At 40.3% G+C, this 22,341-nt stretch overlaps 1 protein-coding gene across 3 annotated transcripts in view; it reads left to right on the forward strand.

Moving 5' to 3' along the window:
- Positions 1–22,341, forward strand: part of ITPR2 (inositol 1,4,5-trisphosphate receptor type 2) — a 241,136-nt gene that overhangs the window by 52,903 nt on the left and 165,892 nt on the right. For 2 of the 3 annotated variants that reach the window (XM_083859206.1, XM_083859208.1), the window contains exons 10-18: positions 4,336–4,380; positions 13,083–13,237; positions 14,645–14,744; positions 14,865–15,025; positions 17,220–17,361; positions 18,106–18,264; positions 19,127–19,299; positions 21,407–21,526; positions 21,628–21,813. In XM_083859206.1, the coding sequence (XP_083715332.1) occupies positions 4,336–4,380; positions 13,083–13,237; positions 14,645–14,744; positions 14,865–15,025; positions 17,220–17,361; positions 18,106–18,264; positions 19,127–19,299; positions 21,407–21,526; positions 21,628–21,813 (1,241 nt within the window). The remainder of the gene's footprint in view (positions 1–4,335; positions 4,381–13,082; positions 13,238–14,644; positions 14,745–14,864; positions 15,026–17,219; positions 17,362–18,105; positions 18,265–19,126; positions 19,300–21,406; positions 21,527–21,627; positions 21,814–22,341) is intronic. The other variant, XM_083859207.1, reaches the window with a different exon arrangement.

Consider the following 22,341-nt stretch of genomic DNA (forward strand, 5'->3'; position numbering starts at 1 on the left):
TGGATTTATCGAAAGCTAATCAGTATGACATTAACAAAGAACAAAGCAGGCCTAATGAAGATGAAAGATTTGAAAAGTGGATTATTTTTCTTTTGTCCTGGCTTTTCTTCCCCGAAACACTTGCCCTTGTTGGCTGGGTGACAGGCGGTGTGTTAACAGGCTGGTTATCAAATGAAATGGGGACTGTTTGAGTGTGTTGAATTAGATCCTTTTATTCTTTATCTGTCAGGGTTTCCTTCATAAATGCAGGTTTTTACCAAGTCATTAAAATGCTCATTTAGCTGAAATTTGGCAATCTAATTCTTCCCCTGACAAGATGCTTTAAATATCCTTTACCTAGTCAACAAAATTCGATTAAAATCAGCATGGATGTTTCTTTCTCCAAACTCCTCTCTCTCTTTCTTAATTGAGTGTCCAAAAATAGCTTGTTTGGATACTTTCCATGCATTCCTCCAAGAAAACAACATTCAGTAGCATTGTGGAATTTCAAACTTCTTGGATTGGAAAGGATCTCTAACTATGTGAAGATGCAAAAGTAAAATTAAAGCCAGGAACAACCTGTGAGATGATCTGCACAATAGCAGAACCCCAGGAAATTATGCAGTGTGGACTCGTGAGGTTTGGAAACTTTGAGGTACAACTTTGAGTGGCTTTAATCAGTAGAGATGACAGAGCCTGGAACTTCTGGTGCTCAGTCTAGTGGAATCCCCCTCAGGGTTAGCAGGGCACTTGCATTCTCTGAGCACCAAATACCAGAAGTAACACACAGACACACAGAGATGAAAGTTGTCTTCCTGCTATGCAGACTTTGCAAATTTTGTAAAGTCACTAGGTGAAAATTCAGGAATTAGATTCCTTGCCCTTCCAAGTAGTTTTAACCAGAAATAATTAAAAACTTTGTCTATACCTCAGTTTTCCATGTATGAAATCTGACTTCTATTATCAGTTTGTCATACACACTCTCTCCTGGGGGCCTTCTGCTGCTCCCACAGGATGAGGATGTTGATATTTATATGCATTCAGGCGTCTAGTCTTTTTACATACCATCATGTACCAAGGCTGAGCCCGAAATCTGTCCAAGAGACACCAATTTTTATACTCAGGAGGACCACCTGCAGCACTGACCCTGACCTTCAGGCTCTCTCAGATACCCTGTGTGGATCACATGTTGGGAATTCGGCTTCTTGTAGAGGAGTGTGAGTAAATGCTATATAAATGTCAATTTAAAAGAAGGTATTGCCTTCTCTGTGGTTGCAAATCTGTCTCTTAGCTCCAGAACTGTCAATGAAAAACTCTTTTTTGGTACCTTGTTCTTTCCCATTTATGAAAGGGTAAAAAATGGCTGTACCTGCGGTTGTTGAAAACCAAGCAGAAAAGGATTAGGATTTCAGGATTATTCTTTACTGGAAAATAAGTTGATGCAGATATGCTCTATAAAAAACCCCATATAATGAAGCTATTACAATAAAAATTTATACAATTATACAATAATAAATTTTACAATTACGCTTAAGCTCTGCAGTTTGCAGTTTATCATGGTGGATATTGGCTGCATGTACCTTCCAGTGGCATTTTGCAGGAATATTCACTGCTGTATTTCAGCTACAATTCAATAAATTGCAATTTCAAGACATCCAATGACACAAAAAAGCTTGAAAACTGTTCAGCTTTATTGAGGCCTATTTTAGCATAGCATTCTTACTTTCTAAACATTTGCAGAACATTTTACTTGATTTCATTAGTAGTAAGATAAAACTATTAATGTTGTTCTTTTCAAGTCTTCTTTTGTTTTGGTGGTTTATTGAAGAATGTGGAAGTGATCTTATATAAATCAGAAAAAGCAATAGATTTTGGAGTGCTGAGACTGTCACTGTGTCCTTAGGTCATTCTGGGCTGGGATATTGAAAGGGACTCAGAACAGGGGTAATATGACACACAGCACTAGATGATTTATGCCCCTTCTACCTGGAGAATGTAGCATGGGGTAATAGCTACTGGTCTATTTTTTAGAAACTCTCAGCACCAACAATCTCAATCAAAATGAAAATGGAAGTGGCAACTGCCGAGCAGAGCTGAAAATGGGGCCATGGATGTCAGCCTGAAAACTGAGTTCCATTGTGTTTATGGTTTAATGTCAGCATCTCAAAACTTTCTCTAAACAATGTATTCATGGTTTTATTATTTCTGTAACTTCATGGTAAGAAAAAGCATCATTAAGAATGTACTTGATTACTCATCTGAGCCTTCTGTCTCCACCACCCTCAGTCCACAAGTGACCTGTTTAGGAAGTTTGAGGGCAGTCTGTTCAGTCACTTTTCAAGAAGACAAGAAGTGTTGAGGGAGGGAGATTCTCCTAATTTCTTCTCTTACTGCTATATATGTTATTATTTTTTTAATCACCATTATGTTGAAAGCAAACAGCTGAAGGATATGAGAATTCAGTTCATACTGGGTAGACAACTGTATTCACTCGAGGCCTTCAATGAAAACCTGTAGGATCAAGTCCTCAGTGCCAAGTTCTCTGTGCTGGCTCTAGTGACGAACCTGAGATGACCCAGACTTTTTCTTGCTTGCTTGCAACCAGCAATATCTGAATGTAGCATAGAAATTTATCCTTTCAGTACCTTCTCAGCACCTGTATGGAAGGCCTGGGGCTGAGGGGCATTGCCTGCTAATTTTCTCTCTTCTTTTTGGGAGACCAAAGGCAAAGAGCTCAGCTTGGCTGCTAAAAATGGGACACCAGGATTATTTTAAGGTGTCAGATATGCTGAAAGAACTGTGGAAACTTAACTGTCATGCTGAAAGAACTGTGGAAACTTAAGAAGAAACGCAAACTATGTGAAAACAGTTACATATGTGTATAAGTTCTAGTTTTTTGGTGTTTTTCTCTTGTTCCTGTTGCTGCTTAGCAGTAGCAAGAGGGACTTGGAGTTGGGAGACTGACAATGTCAGGGCGGAGCAAAATGCAAGATTTGAGACAGGTGTCAGCACAAGGAGGAAAGCAGGCTCTCTAAATTAGGTTTGTAAGGGTAACACAGTGGCTAATGCAAAAAATGAAATGGAGACAGAATAAACCTTTGGTTATTTCTGTGTTCGCACATCAAGTTGTGACACACAGGGAAGGTATTTTCAGCCATTTGACAAAGATTTGAAAGTTTTCCCCCTTTCTTCAGGCTCATGTTGTGGAGAGGAGTGGGAATTTTGAAGAATTAAAGAGATATAAATGATGGTTTTTTTAAATAAAAGCCTTATCAACTTAACAAAGCCTCTTCACAACAGTTGTCTGTGTAATGTTAGATATATGATAATGTGATATTGAAAAGTTCCACTGTGATTCATGCATCTTGCCCTGTGCAATTTTCTTCTGACTCTTCCACACTGGTAATGCCAAATTCAAGCCAAGAAAATGACAGTACTCATCTGTAAGATGTGTAGACACTGTAATTGCCGAAGAACAAAATTGTCTTATGTAACTTACAATCTCAGTTCAGCATTTTCAGTGCTTTGATGGCATATCCTTTGTCAGGGAATATTGGTCAATATTGATGCAAAATTGTTTCTTCATGTAAATCAAACCTTGAAAGGTTTCATGTGCAGCCAGTGAGTGGGTGTGTGTGTTTTTGTTTGTTTGTGAATATATCTGCCTACATAATCCCTCATATTATAGGTTACATATTTCCCTTGTCAAAAGTACAATGATATTAAACAGCTGCTAAATAGTAATACTTTATTATTGTATAGCATCTTTCATCCAAGCTTCGCATTTTACTTTAGTATTAATTAATGCTTGGTAATTCTGATATGACATAGAAAATATTATCCTTATTAATAATGATTAAACAAGACTATAGTGCAGTTAAATAATTTTCTCTAGTGGCATTGTCACTCCTGTTTCAAAGATGTGTTCATTCTGAGTTCACTGTCTTCTCCTGTAAAATCTCAGTAGACACAGAGAATGTTAGTTTTTTATCTCAATCTATTTGCCCAGGGTCAGTCCTGGAAGTGATTGAGTGTGCATGTGTGTGGGTGACTGTAACTGGCTGCATTTAGAATAGTAACTGTTCTTTCTTCACCATCCTTTTCGGGTTTCATTATTTGAGATTCCTCTTCAGTTAACAAGCTTGATTGCAAGATGCTCTTTCTAGAGGTGAGGACGTGGCCAGCTAAGTCAGCCAGAAATTGAAGCAGTAAGTCTTTTACTCTCATGCTGCTTCTAAAACTCCATTCTCCTTTTGCAGGGTGGAAACATAACAGAGAACTGAGCCAAACCCTCTCCCCCAGTTATGAAATGTTTGAAAGCTATTGAGATAGTATTTGAATTCTTTTCTTTTCCAGCTTAACCCACACTACCCAGAAGGTAATAATGAAGGAAAAGCTTTGGTAAGTGGAATTTATATGTTGCATATATTCTGAGGAATTCTGTATCTTTAACCCAGCACGTTCTGACATATGGAAGTCCTTCATAGCTTTCCTTTTCCTTACCTGTTCCAGCTGCTGGGATTGTATTCCATATCCTGTGTAAGGTAGGATGCATCTCAGAACTGGCAATTCAGAAAGTTCCCCGCACATTGAGGCAAATGATAAGAAACTTATTCAAATTCTGCATCAGAGTGGCATTAGTTGAAGCTGTTGTGCTTGTTATCTGACTGCAGGTATGAAATGTATTCATTCTTCTCAGCTCAGATGTGTTACTTCATGGCAACAGACTTTGTCTGGTACAGTATCAAGAGCATTTTTGCTAATTCTGACTAATGAAGCAAGGCCAGACATGGAGATTATAGTGTGTGAAAGAAGTGGAGTTAAAACCTGGGGGAATCTTATTGTTACTAAGTCAACAAATATTCCCAAAAAGAATCATTCCTCCATCAAATTCATGAGATTGCCTTGAAAAGACTGAGATCTTCAAAAAAATTCAATTTAATTTCTTTCTGCTTGCCTTCTGCCTTTTGTTCCTTAGGGGGGCACATTTTCAAGTTTTTCTTTGCACAGGGAAGAAATTTTTGATTTTTCATGACATAAAACCCAAGATTCTTACATAATCACATGCCTTGAGGACTGAAATTTTAATAAAAACGGAGACTTTCATAGGAGTTGGCAACATTTGTTTTCCAACTTCACTGATATCTGGCATTAGGGGTGATATTGCAGTAACAGCTAAGCTATCTAGAGAAATGAGAATTCTTTCCTATGAAAGCACTGAAGTTCCACCAGTTATTTTTCTTTTGTGTCGGAATGAAACTTGAGGCCTTTGGAATTTCGGAATGGAAATCAAGATCAGTTCCAGAATTCCCCAGTGAGTAGGTGTTAGACAGTTGTCACTGAGGATCCAATCCTGTTGTACGACACTGTACTTATATATGGTGTAAGTCTTCCCTCTGTAGCCATTTCAGTTCATCTAAATACTTAAATATTCCCTGGACTGGATAATGACAAAGGCACAGGAGTAATCTAAGCATGAATGTAAAGGTGGCTTCACTATCAGTTTGGCTTATTCCTTCTGGGTATTGGTTTCAGCTAAAACCCCAGACCAGATAAATCACATTAGAGAAATACTTCCATTTAAAAAGTAATCAAAGTTGGTTGATGATCAAAACTGATGTCTCTGTGGAAATTTTAATTTATGCAGTCAGCACTTTCCTGCTAAAGATGTTTTGTGAAGGAACTTCGAGAAATTTTTGGTAACACCTCCATGTAAATCCAAGCCTACAGGCTCTGTTAGCGTGGTAGAAATCCCTTTGGATCCTTCACCCCTTTATAATCTTGTTGGAAATGCCATGAGTCAGCAGTGGCTATTTAAGCCTTCATTCTGCTATTGAGCAACCAAATAGAGAAACTACACATCCCTGTGCAGGAATTTATTTTATGTTACAATGATGCAGTGTATTGAATTGTCCCTCAAAAGTAAAAGAATCATATAATATTTGGAGTTCTTTGGGGGTCAGCTATGTCAGTCTTGTATCCAAGAGCACATAACTTGGAGCACACAGGCTTTCCTTGCTCTGTAGTTATCATCTAGTGTTTCCTCTGCCTGGTCACTGCCTAACTGGCTCACTGCAAAGGCATCTTCTTTTCCATATTTTGAAGCAATTAATTTTGAAGTACTGCCCATGAGGTAAATCTGGAGGGGGGAGGTTGAAGTAGACCTATCCCAGCAAAAATTGAAGTCTGAGTAGCAGGGAAATGGGGGGGGGGGAGGGGTGTGTGTGAATAAAAGAACCCTTGTGGCTGAAGGGCTGAATCTGTATAGCCTGTGCTCTTGAGGCCAAGAAGACCAATGGTGTTCTGGGGTGCACTGGGAAGAGCAGTACCAGCAAGTCAGGGAGTGATCCTGCCCCTCTGCCCAGCCCTGGGAGGCACATCTGGAAGGCTGTATCCTGCTCTGGGCTCCTCAGGACAGGAGGGACAGGGAGCTCCTGGAGCAGGGCCAGTGGAGGATGCAGAGATGATTTAGGGCCTGGAGCATCTCTGACAGGGAAAGGCTGAGGGAGCTGGGGCTGTCCAGCCTTGAGAGGAGACCTAGCTGAGAAGAATGGACAGGAATTGATCCCAGGAAGTCCCACCTGAACATGAGGAAAACCTTCTTCCACAGGTTACCCAGAGAGGGTGTTGAGTCTCTCTCACTGGGGATATTCCAGAGCTATCTGGACACAATCCTGTGCCCTGTGCTCTGGGATGGCCCTGCTGGAGCATAGAGAAGAGATGGAACCAGCTGACCCACTTTGGCACCTTCAGCCTGACCCATCCTGGGACTCTTTCTTTTCTCTGGTGGGCTGTTGGATGAAAGGGTAGCAGCTCCTTCTCTGTTGTCTGGGTTTTAAAAGCAGCACAGCCATCTGTGCATTCTGGGCCAACCCTGAACTCCTCAGCGTGTGCTGGGGCTGCTTGTGCATGTTCACAGCCTGGTTTGCATGGCCTGATCCCAGTTGCTCAGGCAACTGAATTTTGGGAAGCAGCAATAGAGAAGGATTTTCCATGATGCAGCAGTGGGCAAAGACACCAAGGTTCTGCCTAAGCACATCTTTTCTGCCTCACCTTAAGTGACTCAAGAGTCTGAAAGGGTTTTGGCTCCAGAGAACATAAATATTACTGGAAGTCACCAGGATTTCTGTTCCCAAGCATTAAAGGTACGTTTGGACTGAGGTTCATTGCTTGTTTATGAGCTGCTTCTTGACAATCCAGCCAAATTGTCTTGTGAAGCACTGCTTTTAATTCTGGCAAAATTTGGCCTTACAATGAGTTGATTAATATTCCCACATCTAAGCTCCAGAAGACTTTTTCTTTTGAAATGGGAAGACCTTTTTGTGATTTAAAGGTCTGCCCAAAAAAACACTTTTTCATCTCTGAAAGTCTAGGAGATTGTAGCGTATCATGTATCAAAATGCAGTGCTCTGTGTTACAGCTCTCTCTAAACCCAAAATTGGTGTTTTTTATGCTGCAAATTACTATGTTTTTTCTAAGGAGAGAAATGTACAGCATCAAGAAGAATGTTACAAACATCAGGGAAATGTCAGGAACAGCTGGGAACCTGGCATTTGTTAGTGCCTTTGTGTTAAAGGCTTACTTTGGATTGGTACCTTATCTCCATTTGTCTGCATTTTCATGAGAGGGCTAATTCTAACCAGTTCCAATTTGCCTTTTATTGTTGAGATTTTTTTTAGGCTTGAGACTAGTATGCACTTTGTAAAGAAGTGGGCAGTTCTACCATGGGCTGCCATGTGCAATTTGATGTGTCTCCTTTGACTTCTGTTTATCTATTTTTATGAAATCCCAACATTCTGCAATTCTAACTTTTCCTTCTTGCTGCCAACCCAGGAGATTTTTTCTGATAAGCACTGTAAATTAAACAAACAAACAAACAAACAAACAACCCTTCCAGAAACTATGTTTATTGAATTATATATTTTACATAGTTGATGCCGTTTAAACAAGTAGAATAGACAATCTGAAAAACATTGAAAAGAAAAGAGAAAAGAAAAAGCATCACCTTAAAAATGGCAGCTTATATAAAGCCAGCAGTCGGACCACTGGAGAGGCTGGGGGAGAAGGGGAGACATGGATGCTGGCACATTATTATTATTCTGCTGTTGCACAGGGGTCTGAATCAGCTCTGGAAATGCATACATTGTTTCTTACAGAATGTCTCTGGCTCCTAACAACAGGATTGCAACGTGATGTCTCTGCTAAAAATGCAATGACTCACAAATGAGTCAACAGTGAAGGTGTTACAGGAGGCTAACTGCTGTGCTGTCTGCCAGGGCTCCTAGCAGGCAGGAGCAAGGCTGGCCATTAATTTACTCCATTTTCTTCTCATAGAATTTTTTTTTAAAATAATCTAACCTATGAAGTTCTGCTCACGTTACTGCTCTGTGAAAATGCTGGCTTTGTAAGAGCCTCCTAAACTGGGTTAACATATTGAGATACCACATTACTCTGGATTTAACAGGCATTTTCAGAACTCTGGCTGCTATTAAATTTAATTTCTGCTGAAATCTGTGGTGCAGCTTAATGTATTCATTCAGGAGCAGGGCATTATCCCTGTCTGTCTCTATGCCACAAGAGGTGTCTTCACCAATTGGAATTGTAGATCGGGTTTCTAAAAGAAAAGGTATTTTAGGTCTGTCATGTTTCTGTATTGCTTTTTGCAGTTGAAATGAAGGCCCTTCTGTAAGCAAAACTCCATGTGAATCTCTTGAATTTTAGGTATGATGCCCAAGTTGAGTTAAATAAAGGAAGGTTTGGGACAGGTAGCAATTAGTAGCAAATTCTATTAAGAGCTGTGAACAGGGTTATCTGCTGGGCTGTAAGTCTCAAGACAAATCTGATTGGACCTGATCATTTTGTCACTGATTTGAGCATGGGATTTGCCTCTCCTTGCGTTTGTCCTCCACATGGCAATCAGTATGTCTGTGTTGTTTTTTCTCTTTAAGCTTCTTTTAAAATCATGATGCACTGTAAATCAGTGGTGGTAGCCCAGTAGTTACAGACTTTGCTGTGGGCCTGGATCAGTTTTTCCCCTTCTCACCAAAATGGTGTTTTTTCTCACTACTTAAGACTCTTTTTGAATGTTCAGCCTTTGCTTCCCTAGGTGGGTCCCACCTGGAGAAGTGCCCTGGCTGTGTCGTGGAGGTTTGTCAGTTCCTCTTCCTGGGTGTGATTATTGAGCTTTGCTGCTGCAGAACAAGGCTGGGGTCAGTGCACACTGAGGTTTTCTTCGGGTGAAGGAGCTGACTCTGCTCTTTGTACCACTGATACTTACACTGGGCTGTTTGAAAGGCATGGGTCCAGCTCCTGCTGGGCAGAAGCAGAACTGAATGTGTGTCCTTGTGAGTGATGAAACCAGCACATGAGAGCGAAGTGACTGCACCTTCCTCACCTTGGATATGTGTCTGATGTGACTTGATGCTAGTTGTGGTAGTTTGGGACAATCAAAGCTATATACATTTTCTTTCCAGGAATGTACTATTTGGAAATACTGTTTTACCCACAGTTCTCTATATTCCTGGCATGTAATTCACCTATTTTTTTTTTCTGTTTTGTTGGTTTTTTTTTTTTTTTTTTTTTGGTTAAGTCTTGAGAGCGCTTTCCTTGGCTGTCACTGATCACATTGCCAACATCTCTGAATCTGTTCTGTTGGCTTTCTCTTCACACTACTTTAAGTTGAATTTTCTTCTCTCTGTGTTTGAGTTACTTTGCAGTTCTTTTCTTCTTTTCTCTTAATTGAATCCAGTTTTGCTGGCTGCATCTGCTCATATGCCAGTTTCTACCTGAGCAAATGTCATCTTGTTTTCATCTGCTTAGGCATGCAGTGCTTCTACTGAGCTATTGTCTAATTAATTTAAACTAGCCTAGTACTTTCACTTCTTTCCACATCCTCACATGGACTCATCTGCTGATTCAATAATGGCTGGGTTAAGTGCGGATTCTGACGGCAGCTTACTAAATTTAATTTATCGTGAGAAGCTTTCTGTGTGCAAGTGTCTGTGCATTCTCTCTCTCCCACACAGGCATGTGCACGTGCACTGGGACATAAACTGAGACATAGATACAAATCCATGTTTGTTCCTATGTAAGAGCAGCATTGCTGTCTCTCGTGTACCCCTTGTATGCAACTTGTTTTCCGACTTGTCAGGTTGGGGGTCACTTCTTGTTAGATTTTTTTTTTAACATGTGTAGTGCTTAACTCCTATAACCCAGGTTGAGTTGTGAGATTCAGACTCTAAAATAATGCTGTAAGCAGAGTTCTGAGGTTTGTGGGGGAGTTCAGCCTGGAACTGCTGCACAGCTCTAGTGCAGGTCTGATTTTGCTCAGCTAAGCTTGGCATTGCAGTTAGCAGTGTTGCAGGCACTGTCTTGCCCTCTCTTGAAGTAGAATTTCTTTTTAGGCTGAAAAATAGATCTTGTTCCCATGTCTGCCAGCTGCTAAGCCTGGTTGATGGGATTTAGGGCTGGTGAGCCAATTCCATTGCTCAGCTGGATCTGTGCAACTATTGGGAGCAGGGGAATAGACAGGGTTAGCCCCAAACTGCTGGGTGAACTTCTCCACAGAGCTAATGGTTGGTGTGAACTGCTAAAGCACAGGAGACCTGCCTTTGACTCTGCCTCATTCCAGCTCACCCAGTTTATACAGTGGTCATGGTGTTCTGTGGTGAGGAATATCCCTTTGCCCAGCCTGGGTCAGGTGTCCTGTCCATGTTCACTCTCAGTATAGTTTCATATTTTGGTCTGTATTTTAACCAGAGCCCCAGGATAAAAAGAAAACCATACAATTATGAAGTGTCCTGCTTTTTTGTTTACAGTCATTTCAATTTGGAAATTATAGTGAAGTGGGTAGTTTCTGGGAAGCCCTAACTAGATTTGAATATAAGTTGTGGAAAATATCAAAAAGTTTAGATGCGATTCTAAATTGTCCTGTGCTACTCACTCCTTTACAGAGCTCTTGAGTTTTAAACAGAATTTCCAGTTTTCTGTTTTGTTATGAAGTGTAGGAAGTAGTTTTTCATTTAATATTAGACTCTGACTCACACCTGTTAAGCTCTCGGAAGGATTTTTTTATTGTTTCTGTGCCTTTTCAGTTTGTGTCTCATCACAAGTATGTAAAACAAAATATGTATGGAAATCACAAAAGCAATTTGCTGTTTTCTCAAGCCTTGCATATAGGTTAAATTTTTTGTGCATTTTTCTGTAATATTTTTAGGCATGAGATACAAGAGGATGCAGGGACTGTCAGATGAGTTTACTCTTGTGCAAGTCACTGGAGGTGGTTGCTCTTTGTCTCAGCAAGCCTTCGTCTCAAACACTTGTGGCAATACTCTAATGACTAGAGGAGCCTAAGAAAAAATTTTTTCTGTGGTTTTTTATTTATTTATTTATTTATTTATTTATTATTTTCCTGCTCTCTCCATCCTTGATAGAAGTCAAGAGATGGAAAGCTGGCCTTTCATAAGCTCAATAATGAAAATATGGATGTTTTGTAAGGATTCAAAAAGTGCCTTGAAATGAGTTGATAGCTAGCCCTTTCTTCCCTAATTTCGCTCATGCTTGATTTTGTTGATAATCTCAATTGGCAATATGGATAATCAAAGCTTTGCCCTTGATTATCCCATGCAATTTGGTTTTAATCAAGATGCTAAAGCAAACCAAGTACAGCCTGGCCTTTTACATTGTACAGCTCTTCCTTAGTGGTGTGTTGTAAATCATTATAATTGCATTTCATGCTTCCAGAGTTGGATTTTTTTCTCTTTTGGCTTTCCTCATTTCTCTTCTCCTCTCCCTCTTTGATGTATTTTGTGTACATGAAGGGCCCTGGGCTTCCAGTCTCTTAATTGGTTATCAGTCTTTTGTAAGATGTGTAACTCAGCACCCCAGAGAAGCAGCTTTTACTCACACCAGTAATTCTGTTGGTTGCTGCATGGATATGGGCACAGATTCCAAATGGCTCCTTCAAGCCAAGAAATGTTCTCAGGAACAGGAAAGATGGCATTTGGAGTGTGTAGGCAAAGGTATGTAGGTGACTAAAGATACAAGGATGGTGCTGCAGGGTCACAAAATTCCTGTGGACTCTCAGCAGGTGGTGGGAGGAAGATCCCACCTTAGCTCATGTGCCTGGTTTGATTAACTCTGTCCCTCAAAGGGAACAACTCCTGCCCTTGCAGGGGGTAAAATCAGACCTGGGTTGGACCCAGCCTCGGGTGCATTATCAGCCTGTGCTGAGATTTGTAATACAATCCAGCTAGGGCTTTGCCTGTCCTCCTTCCCATGACAAGCTGGTCCTAATGGAGCAGATGTTCTGGCTCTTGCTGTTGGATAGTGTCCACAGAACAAGAGGAAATAGTCTCAAGATGCTCCAGGAAAGGTTCAGATTGGGCATCAGGAATAATTTCTTATTAAAAGAGTCTGACAGGCATTAGAAGGAGCTGCCCAGGGAGGTGATGGAGTCCCCATCCCTGGAGGTGTTCAGGAAACAACTGGATATGGCTTGAGTTTAGTAATTTAGTTGACAAGGTGGTGATCTCGATGGAGGCTGGACTCGATGATCTTGGAGGTCTTTTCCAACCTAAATGATTCTGTGATTCCCTGAAAGTGTGCTGGTCTGAATCTATCATCTGAGGGGAAAAAGCCATCAAACTTACATAAAACAACAATGGATTTAGGCAAATTGCTTACTTTTTTAATCCCCTCCTTGTCTTTAAAAAAAAAAAAAAATCAATCTGATTTTCATTAATTCTGTTCTTTCAAACATGGCCATTTCCAGACCAGCACTGTGTAGTTGCATCAACTGGAAGTGAGGGGTCTGCAACTACTTCAGGTTTTTTGAAGTTGTAGGTGTCAAATGAAGCATATCCAGTGCTGCAGTGCCGCTGTAGCTTGTGACCTGCTGTTGTTCTAAGAGACCCCATGGAGCAAAGTGCATCCTTTGTGTTACTCCAAAGCCAGTCATGGTAGATTCTTGCTAGAAGGTTATAAAAAAAAAAAAAAAAAAAAAAAGAAAAAAAATCCAATCCAGATGTATTGCTTGTCTGCAAGGTAATTGAAGAATTTCTAATGGGCCCTGATGCAAGCAAATAACCCTTGTGCCTAATCAGCAGAGAGATGGCGACCTTCCTGCTTCAAAGAAGAAACGCCAGGCAGGGGAGAAGATTATGTATACTTTGGTCTCTGTGCCACATGGAAATGACATCGCATCTCTCTTTGAACTGGATGCCACCACCCTTCAGAGAGCTGATTGCCTGGTTCCAAGGTAAAATAAAAAAAGGAAATTAAAAAAGGGGCAAAAAATAGTGATGCATTGACAGGGTTTCTTCCTGGCTGTATGCTGGTGAGTAAAGCAGAAAAAAATCAAACATGAGCAAGTATTATCCTTCTGTGAAGTTTTGAGGAGTGTTCATGGATAAATAAGGGATGTATAAAACATGATACTGCTGCTGTGACTGGATAAAATAATTATAAGGATAAAACAAGTGACACTTAGAGAGAATCTGTGAAGAGAAAAAATAATGGTCTAAATATTGCACAGATCTGTGTGAGGATAGAATTGAGCTCCGTGCACTGTTTGAAAAAAATATACTTTTAATAGATTTAACTGAATTGTTCCCAACAAAATAATGTGTGCGGTTAGCTGGGCTTCTGTTTCCCTGTCAGATCATCATGCCACTGAGCACATTTGTTATTCTAATGTATTCAGCAAGTGGCTTCTTGGTTTTGATTGGCAATATTTGAAATTTTAGCTGTGTAGCATAGCTGAGATTGGTTAGATAAGTCACACCGTGTTGGTTGTGACTGAATGGGCTTACAGACACTTGGGGCTGGTTGTTATGAGGGTGGATTTTAAAGCTGGGTACCCACAAATACTGATGTATGTGACTTTGAAGTGTGTTTGCTATGCTAAGTTCTGCCAGATAATTTGCTTACTTGAATACTCAAAAGCCCATCAGCGTGAAAGGGAGAGCGTGAATGGAGACCACAGTGAATATATTTCAAAAGTAAAATTCAGAGTTGAAATTGTAATTGATTTCTCAGCTCTGCTTTTTGATAATACCACAGATTATCATATGGAAAGAATTTAGAAGGATCTCATATCTGCTCTTTGTTCACTTGATTTTCAGTTGAGAACTGGTACTGTAAATGCTTGCTCTGGAACAAGGGTTTGCAGATCATAATGATGAAGCTGTGAAACCACGGTCAGCTTTACTTTCTGGCTTTTGTGCTGTGACAGCTTAAAAGGGCTCTTTATTCTGCAGAAGAAAAATAATAAAAGAATTTGGTTTATTCATAAAATGTATTTCTGTTCAGATGGGATTTTATAACATCTTCCTTTTAGTTGTGTTTTTTTTTTTTTTCTTTTTTTTTTTTTTCTTTAAAGAATATTTTACTCCTGGACTTATATAAATACTTAAACCCAGCATTCTGCATCATCCCAAGATGCTGGCTGTTCTTGTTGCAGCTCTGCTCTGGGTGAGAAAGAAGAAGTCAAGGGAAAGGGGTACTGCAATGTCTTTTAGGTCCACCTCCCCCTTTTATTGCAGTGGCTGGTGTGGCTCCTGCTCTCCAGCCTCCTGCCACAGGCAGGTGTTGCAGGGCATCCCACTTGCCGACGTGGGCTCAGGACTGATCCATCTCAGCTGCTGTTTGCTCTGTGCCCCTTTAGGAACTCCTATGTCCGACTGAGGCATTTGTGCACCAACACTTGGGTCACCAGCACCAGCATCCCCATAGACACTGAGGAAGAGAGGCCAGTGATGTTAAAGGTAAAGAAAATCCCAAACTCATTCCTGAACCTGTCTCACTTCTAACCTCTGAAATGTGCATAATAATTAGGATAAAGGTAAGAGGATTGCTCACCCACTTTAAACCAAAAACTGTTTCAGATTGGGACGTGTCAAACCAAAGAGGACAAGGAAGCTTTTGCCATTGTATCTGTTCCTCTCTCTGAGGTCAGAGACTTGGACTTTGCCAATGATGCCAACAAGGTTTTAGCATCAACTGTTAAAAAGCTGGAGAATGGAACAATAACCCAGAATGAAAGGAGGTTAGTGAGTTTTTTTTTTTTCCCTGCTAAATTGGTGTTTGGTTGCTCATGATAACAGTCATGAGTAGGTGATATCCACGTGCACAGAGGCAACTGGGAGAGGACACTCCAGTTCTGAGAGTGCCAGCCTCCAACAGATTCCACCTCTGTTGGAGCACCCTTGCTGTACCTCAGGCTGATCTGTGTATCTCCTGTGTAAAAGGGGGGTAAACAGCATTTCCCCAGCTCACTGGCCACATAACTTAATGGGTAGTTCCGTCGGAAAATGTCTTTGGATTTCCTTTGATAATCTGCTTCTGAGCTGTAATGTGAGAGAGCATTGCATCTGATTCTCATGTACAGGAAAGCAGCACTGCAGGGCTCTTGACTTGTGTGAAGTTCACCACACTGCAAATCTGCAAAAGCCTTGGAAGGAGGTCTCAGTGTGACTGGGAAGCTGCTCCAATAGTCCCTTTGCTTTCTTGTTTCTATTTTCCCCCGTTCTCTTTTTATATTTTACATGATTTTGGTGTTTACCCCTTGTATTCATCCCCATTTTGTCTGTGGCACTATTAGAATGTCTGTTCCTCACACTCTCCCCTGAATCAAGGGATTTTGTTGTACATTTGTTGTACATTGTAGCCAGATATATTCTGCTGCCCTGATGTAGTTCACTATTTGTCTTCAGCTCCCTGTGGTTAAACTGAATATAAGACAGCATCTCTGGCAGTATGAATTCATAACTGTAATACATCATACGCAATTTTCTTTTCTGAAAATGTTAATTTTTGGTGATGAAACTGAATTTTTGCAGTCAGTTTCCAGTAGCAATTAGACCAGATGGTTTAATATCCTAACAGGCAGATTTTTAATGGCCTGGGTGTTGGGACTCAGCCTTGAAAAGCTGTGGGGCCCTTTCATGATTGAGTTGACCCTGAGAGGGATAAAACAGTGTCTAGGTGGGATGTCTCTGTATGAACCTTGTGTCACTGTCAGTAATATCAGGTCTTGATGTTGACAGATTGGTACAACAAATGTAAAACGTTTTAGAGTTGTTTCACAATAGTGCCGTTATTTGTTCCTGTGATTTCCTCTGGAAAACCCCTCAAACCATCTTTTTCCTGTCTTATCACCTTCTAGCATAAAGAAGGAGTCCTAACAGTTAATTCCTCATTGGTCCATCCTACAGGAGCCTTTTGTAACTTTATTTTGTGGGTGTGACACAGACCTTGCTGTTTTCTATCAAGGGGCTGAGGCTTTTAGGGCTAAAGCTCACTCAGAGGGTTTAGGTGAGCAGCCCAGCTCACTTGTGGATAATGGGAACTTTATGTCTGACTCCCACAGATAACAGAAAATCTCTTGGGAATCTTCCTGCCTCTTTCATAGCTGGCAGATTGGTTAGTTATAGACTAGACATTGACCAAATTGAGATGATGCTGAGTTTTTCATGTAAAAGATTGCTGGTGCTGTTAAGGGATATTCTTTGAAATCTGTGGACATCTGTGTTTCTCACTGCATGCCTGGCAAGGTGTTAGCAACAAGGAGGCAAGGATGACTTTGTTTTCTTTTTTTTTCCTATTTATATTCTGTCTTTTTGCATTTTCTGAAGGTGGGAGAGAAGGAAATACTACTGCCTCTGTCATTTTTAGTACCTGCTTCTGACAAATCTTTTGTTTAGCAAAGAGTGAAACAAATACAGTTTCTTAGGTCAGTATATATAGGAAAACAGTTATATATGAATATATATATGAAAATGCATATATATGAAACAGTTTTATGGGTCAGTAGGGAAATTATCTAGTGGCAGAATGTTTTTATTCCTCTGGTGAGTCCATCATCTTGTTTCATGGGCCCATGATAAACCATAAAAATCCTTGCTAGGCTGTTGAAGTTTCCTTTTACTGCTCCTGGGCCTTGAGGCCAGCTGGTATAGATTTTGGGTCTCTAAATACTGTGTATCAATCCAGCAGCCTGTATTTTTCTCTTGTTTTCCCTCTGGTTGTTGTTTAATGCCTTGGTAAACAGCTCTGTGATTGATTTAAGCTTCTGCTGAACCAAGGCTTGGAATCCTTAAATACATGTCAAACTTAACTTTGCAGTGATTGAAGTTCCATTGTGCCAGGTAAAGCTTGGCATAAATGTGATTTTCATTCTTAATGAATCCTAGGAAGTGTTGAGTGACTGTTTATAATAATGATTTGTCTATTCATTCTAGGTTTGTAACCAAGCTACTGGAAGATCTAATTTTCTTTGTTGCTGATGTGCCCAATAATGGGCAAGAAGTTTTGGACGTGATAATTTCCAAGCCAAATCGGGAACGACAGAAATTAATGAGGGAGCAAAATATATTAGCTCAGGTATGTCCCACTGTGTTAATAACTTAATTAATACAATTAATAACTCAATTGTATTTGCAAACAGATTGCAGGAGAGAGTGATGTGAGAAAAAGGTTTCTTTGGGTAACTTGGCTTGTGCCAGGTTGAGTTTGTGTCTGGTTGGATTGGGTAGAAGTGACACTACTTGGTCAAAGCTCATCTCTTGGTCCCTAAATCAGAGTCAAGCACAAGGGGCTGTAGAGTTTCATGTGATTCTGATAAGATTTAAGAACATGTTGAGCAAATTGTTCACAAAATTTGAGACAAATATGGAACATGGTCCCAATCCTGCAAGTGTTCCCCACACAGTCCCCCTATGGAACTCTGACTTTGTTTGCATGAGGGCAAACTTGCAAGTAAATAAAATTATGGTGTCCTTTTTGAGAAGTCAAGGGAAAAAAGATTAAAAGTAGGGGAAAAGCATGAAACTAGACAGCAGCCAGCATTGTCCTCATTGTTCATCATTAAATTATCCAAAGTTAAGTCATGTAACTAAAACTGTTTAAAGTTGGGGCTAGTAAAGAGAAAGCAATGCCAATCAACTTAGTGGGAAATGTAAAGCTAACCCCAAAAACTTAAAGCTGTGACGTCTCAGATTGTGTCTTCACTTGTGTTTAGGCAAGGCTGTTGTGCTGATCCTGTCAGAGGACATTTCCATTGACTGCTCTAAGTTCAGCAGAAATCTGGGTTTGGTTTTCACTCTCAGGGATTTTGATTTTGAACAGGTATTTGGCATCCTCAAAGCTCCTTTTAAGGACAAAGGTGAAGGATCGATGCTGAGACTCGAAGACTTGGGTGACCAGAGATATGCTCCCTACAAATACATGTTAAGATTATGTTACAGAGTTCTCAGACACTCCCAACAGGACTATAGAAAGAACCAGGTCAGTGGTATGGGGGATAATTTTCCTCCTCATTTCTATAATTTTATGTCCTGGGTTTGACATGGCTCTTTGCACTTACAAGTGGGATTCTGTGGTAATGGGGAAATGTCTTTTTTTGTGTGTGTGTAGCTTAGTAGTGTGTGAATTGAAAGTTCAGCAACGAATATCACAGGTTCACTTTGTACTTTTGCAGGCTCAGACTGAGACTGGGGTTCACTGCTTCATTCATGAGCTTTCTGTTATTGAAAATTTGTTCTTGGAGCCTGGATTGTAAAGTGGGAAATCTGCAAAGCTGTTTCTTTTGCTTAAATATTTGTAGAGAGATGGCAGTGAGTCAGAACAGAGGTTGTTATATCAGGCAGCCTGATTTCCCACTGCTGGAGACTCCCTGTAAGCAAGAGGTATTTCAGATCATGGACTAAAGAGACTGGAGATAAAAGCCTGAACTGCTGTGTGGCTTCTTTGTTTTCTTTCCAGTGTTTTACAGAAATATTTCTGTCCTGAACAGAGAGAAAAGGAGGAGGGAAGACTCAGGCAAAAAGCTTCTTAAACATTATAAAAACCTTTCGGTTTTTCCTTTTTTAAAAAAAAAAATAGTTGCCATTTTTTGAATTTTGTATATATTTTCATGGATTCATTCCTTTGGTTTATGAAAGAATAAGAAGAGTTAGTCATCCCCAATATGGAATCTGTTTCTCAGGGTACGTATTTGAGGTATTCAGAAGTTCTTTTGTTCAGGCCAGTTCAGAGAGGAAAGTTTTGAGCGTTATTTTGATGGCTAACTGAGCTGGATGCCTCTGGTCCTAAAAGAGGAAACATTACTGCTCAGCAGGTCATCATGGGAATTTTTCTTTTTTTTCAGGAATATATTGCTAAGAACTTCTGCGTCATGCAGTCCCAGATTGGTTACGATATTCTGGCAGAAGACACCATCACAGCTTTGTTGCACAACAACAGAAAACTGCTAGAGAAACACATCACAGCTAAAGAAATAGAGACGTTTGTGAATTTACTCAGGAGAAATCGAGAGCCGAGGTTTGGAGCAGTCCCCCTAGCATTTGTAGCTGTGAATTGCATGCTTTGATGTCTTTTTCTCCCTGTTTTGACCTGGCAGCCAAAAACCCCACCTGTACAGGAAATATTACAACTATCTGTAATTCTTGGAATTTAACCATACTCACATTTTAAAACTAGTGCTTACTGAAAAGAGGGCTTACACTTTACAGGACAACTTTGAAAATTTGGTCTCAGTTCCGACTGAAGCAAAAAGAAATGAAGAGAAAGTTTAATTTCTCCTAGCTCTGCAGCTCTTCTGTGAAACTGCCACTTGTGTTGCTTATAATCCTGGTGTAAATTATAAACGCATGTCAATTTTTCTAAGCTTTTGTTAATATCAGTTTTCCTGCAGGTTCTGATTCTGATTCCAGGTCAGACCTGAAAAGGGCCTAGGACAGTCAAGACTCCATAAACCTGTGTCCTTGACCAGATTTTGTTCCAAACTAAAATTTTTGGCCTTGAATTTCACTCAGCTGATTTTTTTTAAATGAGCTTCAGGTCATAATATAAAAGAAATGGATTTATTTTTAAATGGAAAAATCTCTTTATTATTGGATTTTCAGTTGTAAAATTAGCAAAGTAATACAAGTATAAGAAATGAACATACTGGAGGCCAAATATTGTCCTCTGTAATTGTGAATACCATTTTCCAGGTAGCCATTAAGGATATTGCTCAAGGCCTTGGTGCTTCGCTGCCTCAATTATTTTCTATATGCCTGTTTTGCCTCACTCTGTAATCTCATTGCTTCTCCCATGCTCAGCTGTGTTGGGCTTGGTGAATTTGAAGAGGAAATCACAAGATGAGCTCTGTCTCTGCAGGGTCTGTGTTTGTTGAAAATTGCACATTGCGTTTTCTTGTGGTAGAGGATGTAATGGAATTTATGCCATAACCCCATCATGTAACTGCTGTGTATCCACTTCTTTGAGGAGTTCAGGAGCAATAAATGTTTCAAAATTGCTCCTTGCCAGAATGGTCTAATCTGAACAGTAAAGACTTGATCTTGATACTGATTTTCATGGAGAGCCTTGTAGATTTTCGCAGCACTGTTGGGATGAATGAGAATTGTGGTGTTCTGCTCTAAAACACATGAGCTACAAAATTAAAAACCTTCCTGAGTTTTGGCTCCAACCAGGTGACTTCTCCAGAATTCAATGCAATTATGTGCTGTTTGCTTAATTTTGTCTTTGTGATGGCTGTGCACTTTTAATTAGCAGTTGCCACAAAGTTTCATTTCAGTTATGGGTGGATTTTGTCCTAAGTCTACCCTAAAAATGCTGTCTATACTCAGCCACTACTGTTCCCAGACCTTAGTGGGAACTGTAGTCTGTGCTAGAGGTTCAAACTGTGTTCCTTGAATGGCTGATAGCAGATGGTCAGTTTGCACCTGGATTTCTAAGGAAGTGGAATATATGATCCATGTGTGTGTGTCTGCTCACATCTGCTGCCCCACCAGCTCTTGAGCACCTTGCTCAGTTTTAGCCACATTTGCTAGAGGAGTGGTGGGCTCAGAGATACTTAATTCCTATGAATATAATGAAAAGTGGAAACTACATAGAAGGTAGAGGCCCTTTTTATATTGCAGTGTGTCAAAGGCTGCAAAATCTACTATTGTTAGTGCACACACAGGAATCCCTGGAAAGAGACAAACCCAGGTACCTAATGAATGTCTCATCTGTGAGGAAAGCCTCAGCCTGAACCTTGTTAAACATCAGAAGACCTAAATTTGAGAGACAGATTCACAGGAAACTAATTTCCCTGCAAAGCTTTGTTCTTTCTGCTTTACATGGAATGACCTCTTTGAATGCAGAGTCCTATCTGCAGGTCCTGACAGCTCTGCACTCTTGTCTGGTTGTCCAGCATTCCCTGGCAGTGTTCAAGGCCAGGCTGGGTGGTGCTTGGAGTAACCTGATCTAGTGGAAGGTGTTGTGAGTTGCAAGAGTATGAACTGGCAAAGATCACATATTGATAAATATCATGATACAGAGTCCTTCTTGTCTACCCATACTCTAGTGCTGAGTGCTACTGCAGTTCCCAATAGTACTTTAAGTCTCATGTTCTGCTGCATCTGTGGGTTTTTGACTGCAGATTCTTGGATTATCTGTCAGACCTATGTGTATCTAACACCACAGCAATACCAGTAACTCAGGAACTCATCTGCAAGTTTATGCTGAGCCCAGGGAATGCTGACATTCTCATCCAGACCAAGTGAGTATCTGTAATCAGAACATGCCACTTTTTTATTGTCTGCTCTCTTAAATTCCCAGCATTTTGCTCATGGCTCCATTGTGAATGATTTGTGTTTGCAGGCTGGTTTCCACCCAAATGGACAATCCCTTGGAATGCCCAGTTATCTCGGATGACATTGATGAAGAGGAAGTGTGGCTTTATTGGATTGACAGCAACAAGGAGCCTCATGGCAAAGCCATCAGGCATCTGGCTCAGGAGGCAAAGGAGGGCACAAAAGCTGATTTAGAAGTTCTTACCTACTACAGGTAAAACTGTTTATTCAAGGCAAGAAAATATAAACTCTCTGAAGACCCCCAGTGCTGTTCTTATCCAGTTCGTTTGCCAATATCAAAAAAGGAAACCAGGTCATGCCAGGAACTGAGATTAAAAGTACATTTCAAGTTTTTCTTGTGGGAGTCATCACAGTCTCTGCTGCCTATTTCAGGCAAATCTCGAGTTTCCTTTGCTTATCACATTTCTTTGTGTGTCTTTTTTATTTTGCCTCTAACCTTCTATTTATTGGGCTTTAATTTTAGGTTGTACTGCCCTGGAAGCAAGGCACGCTCTGAGGACAGAGTGTCCTGAGTGTCTTGAGGATTAGAGAAGAAATAGGATCATGGAATAAGGTTTTATGAAATTGAAACAACAATTGAAGAAATAGTTTTTAATGTCAAGTTATTCCCTTGCTTAACAAAGTCACTCTTGTTATTTTTTAGGATTTATATCAGAAAGACTCACCACAGGCTTGTAACATGAGATTCCAAGATGTGTTCTTTCCTTTCCAACCGATTTCC

The sequence above is a fragment of the Zosterops lateralis genome (assembly GCF_965231275.1).
Source record: "Zosterops lateralis genome assembly, chromosome: 4".
In the NCBI taxonomy this organism is placed as follows: Eukaryota; Metazoa; Chordata; class Aves; order Passeriformes; family Zosteropidae; genus Zosterops; species Zosterops lateralis.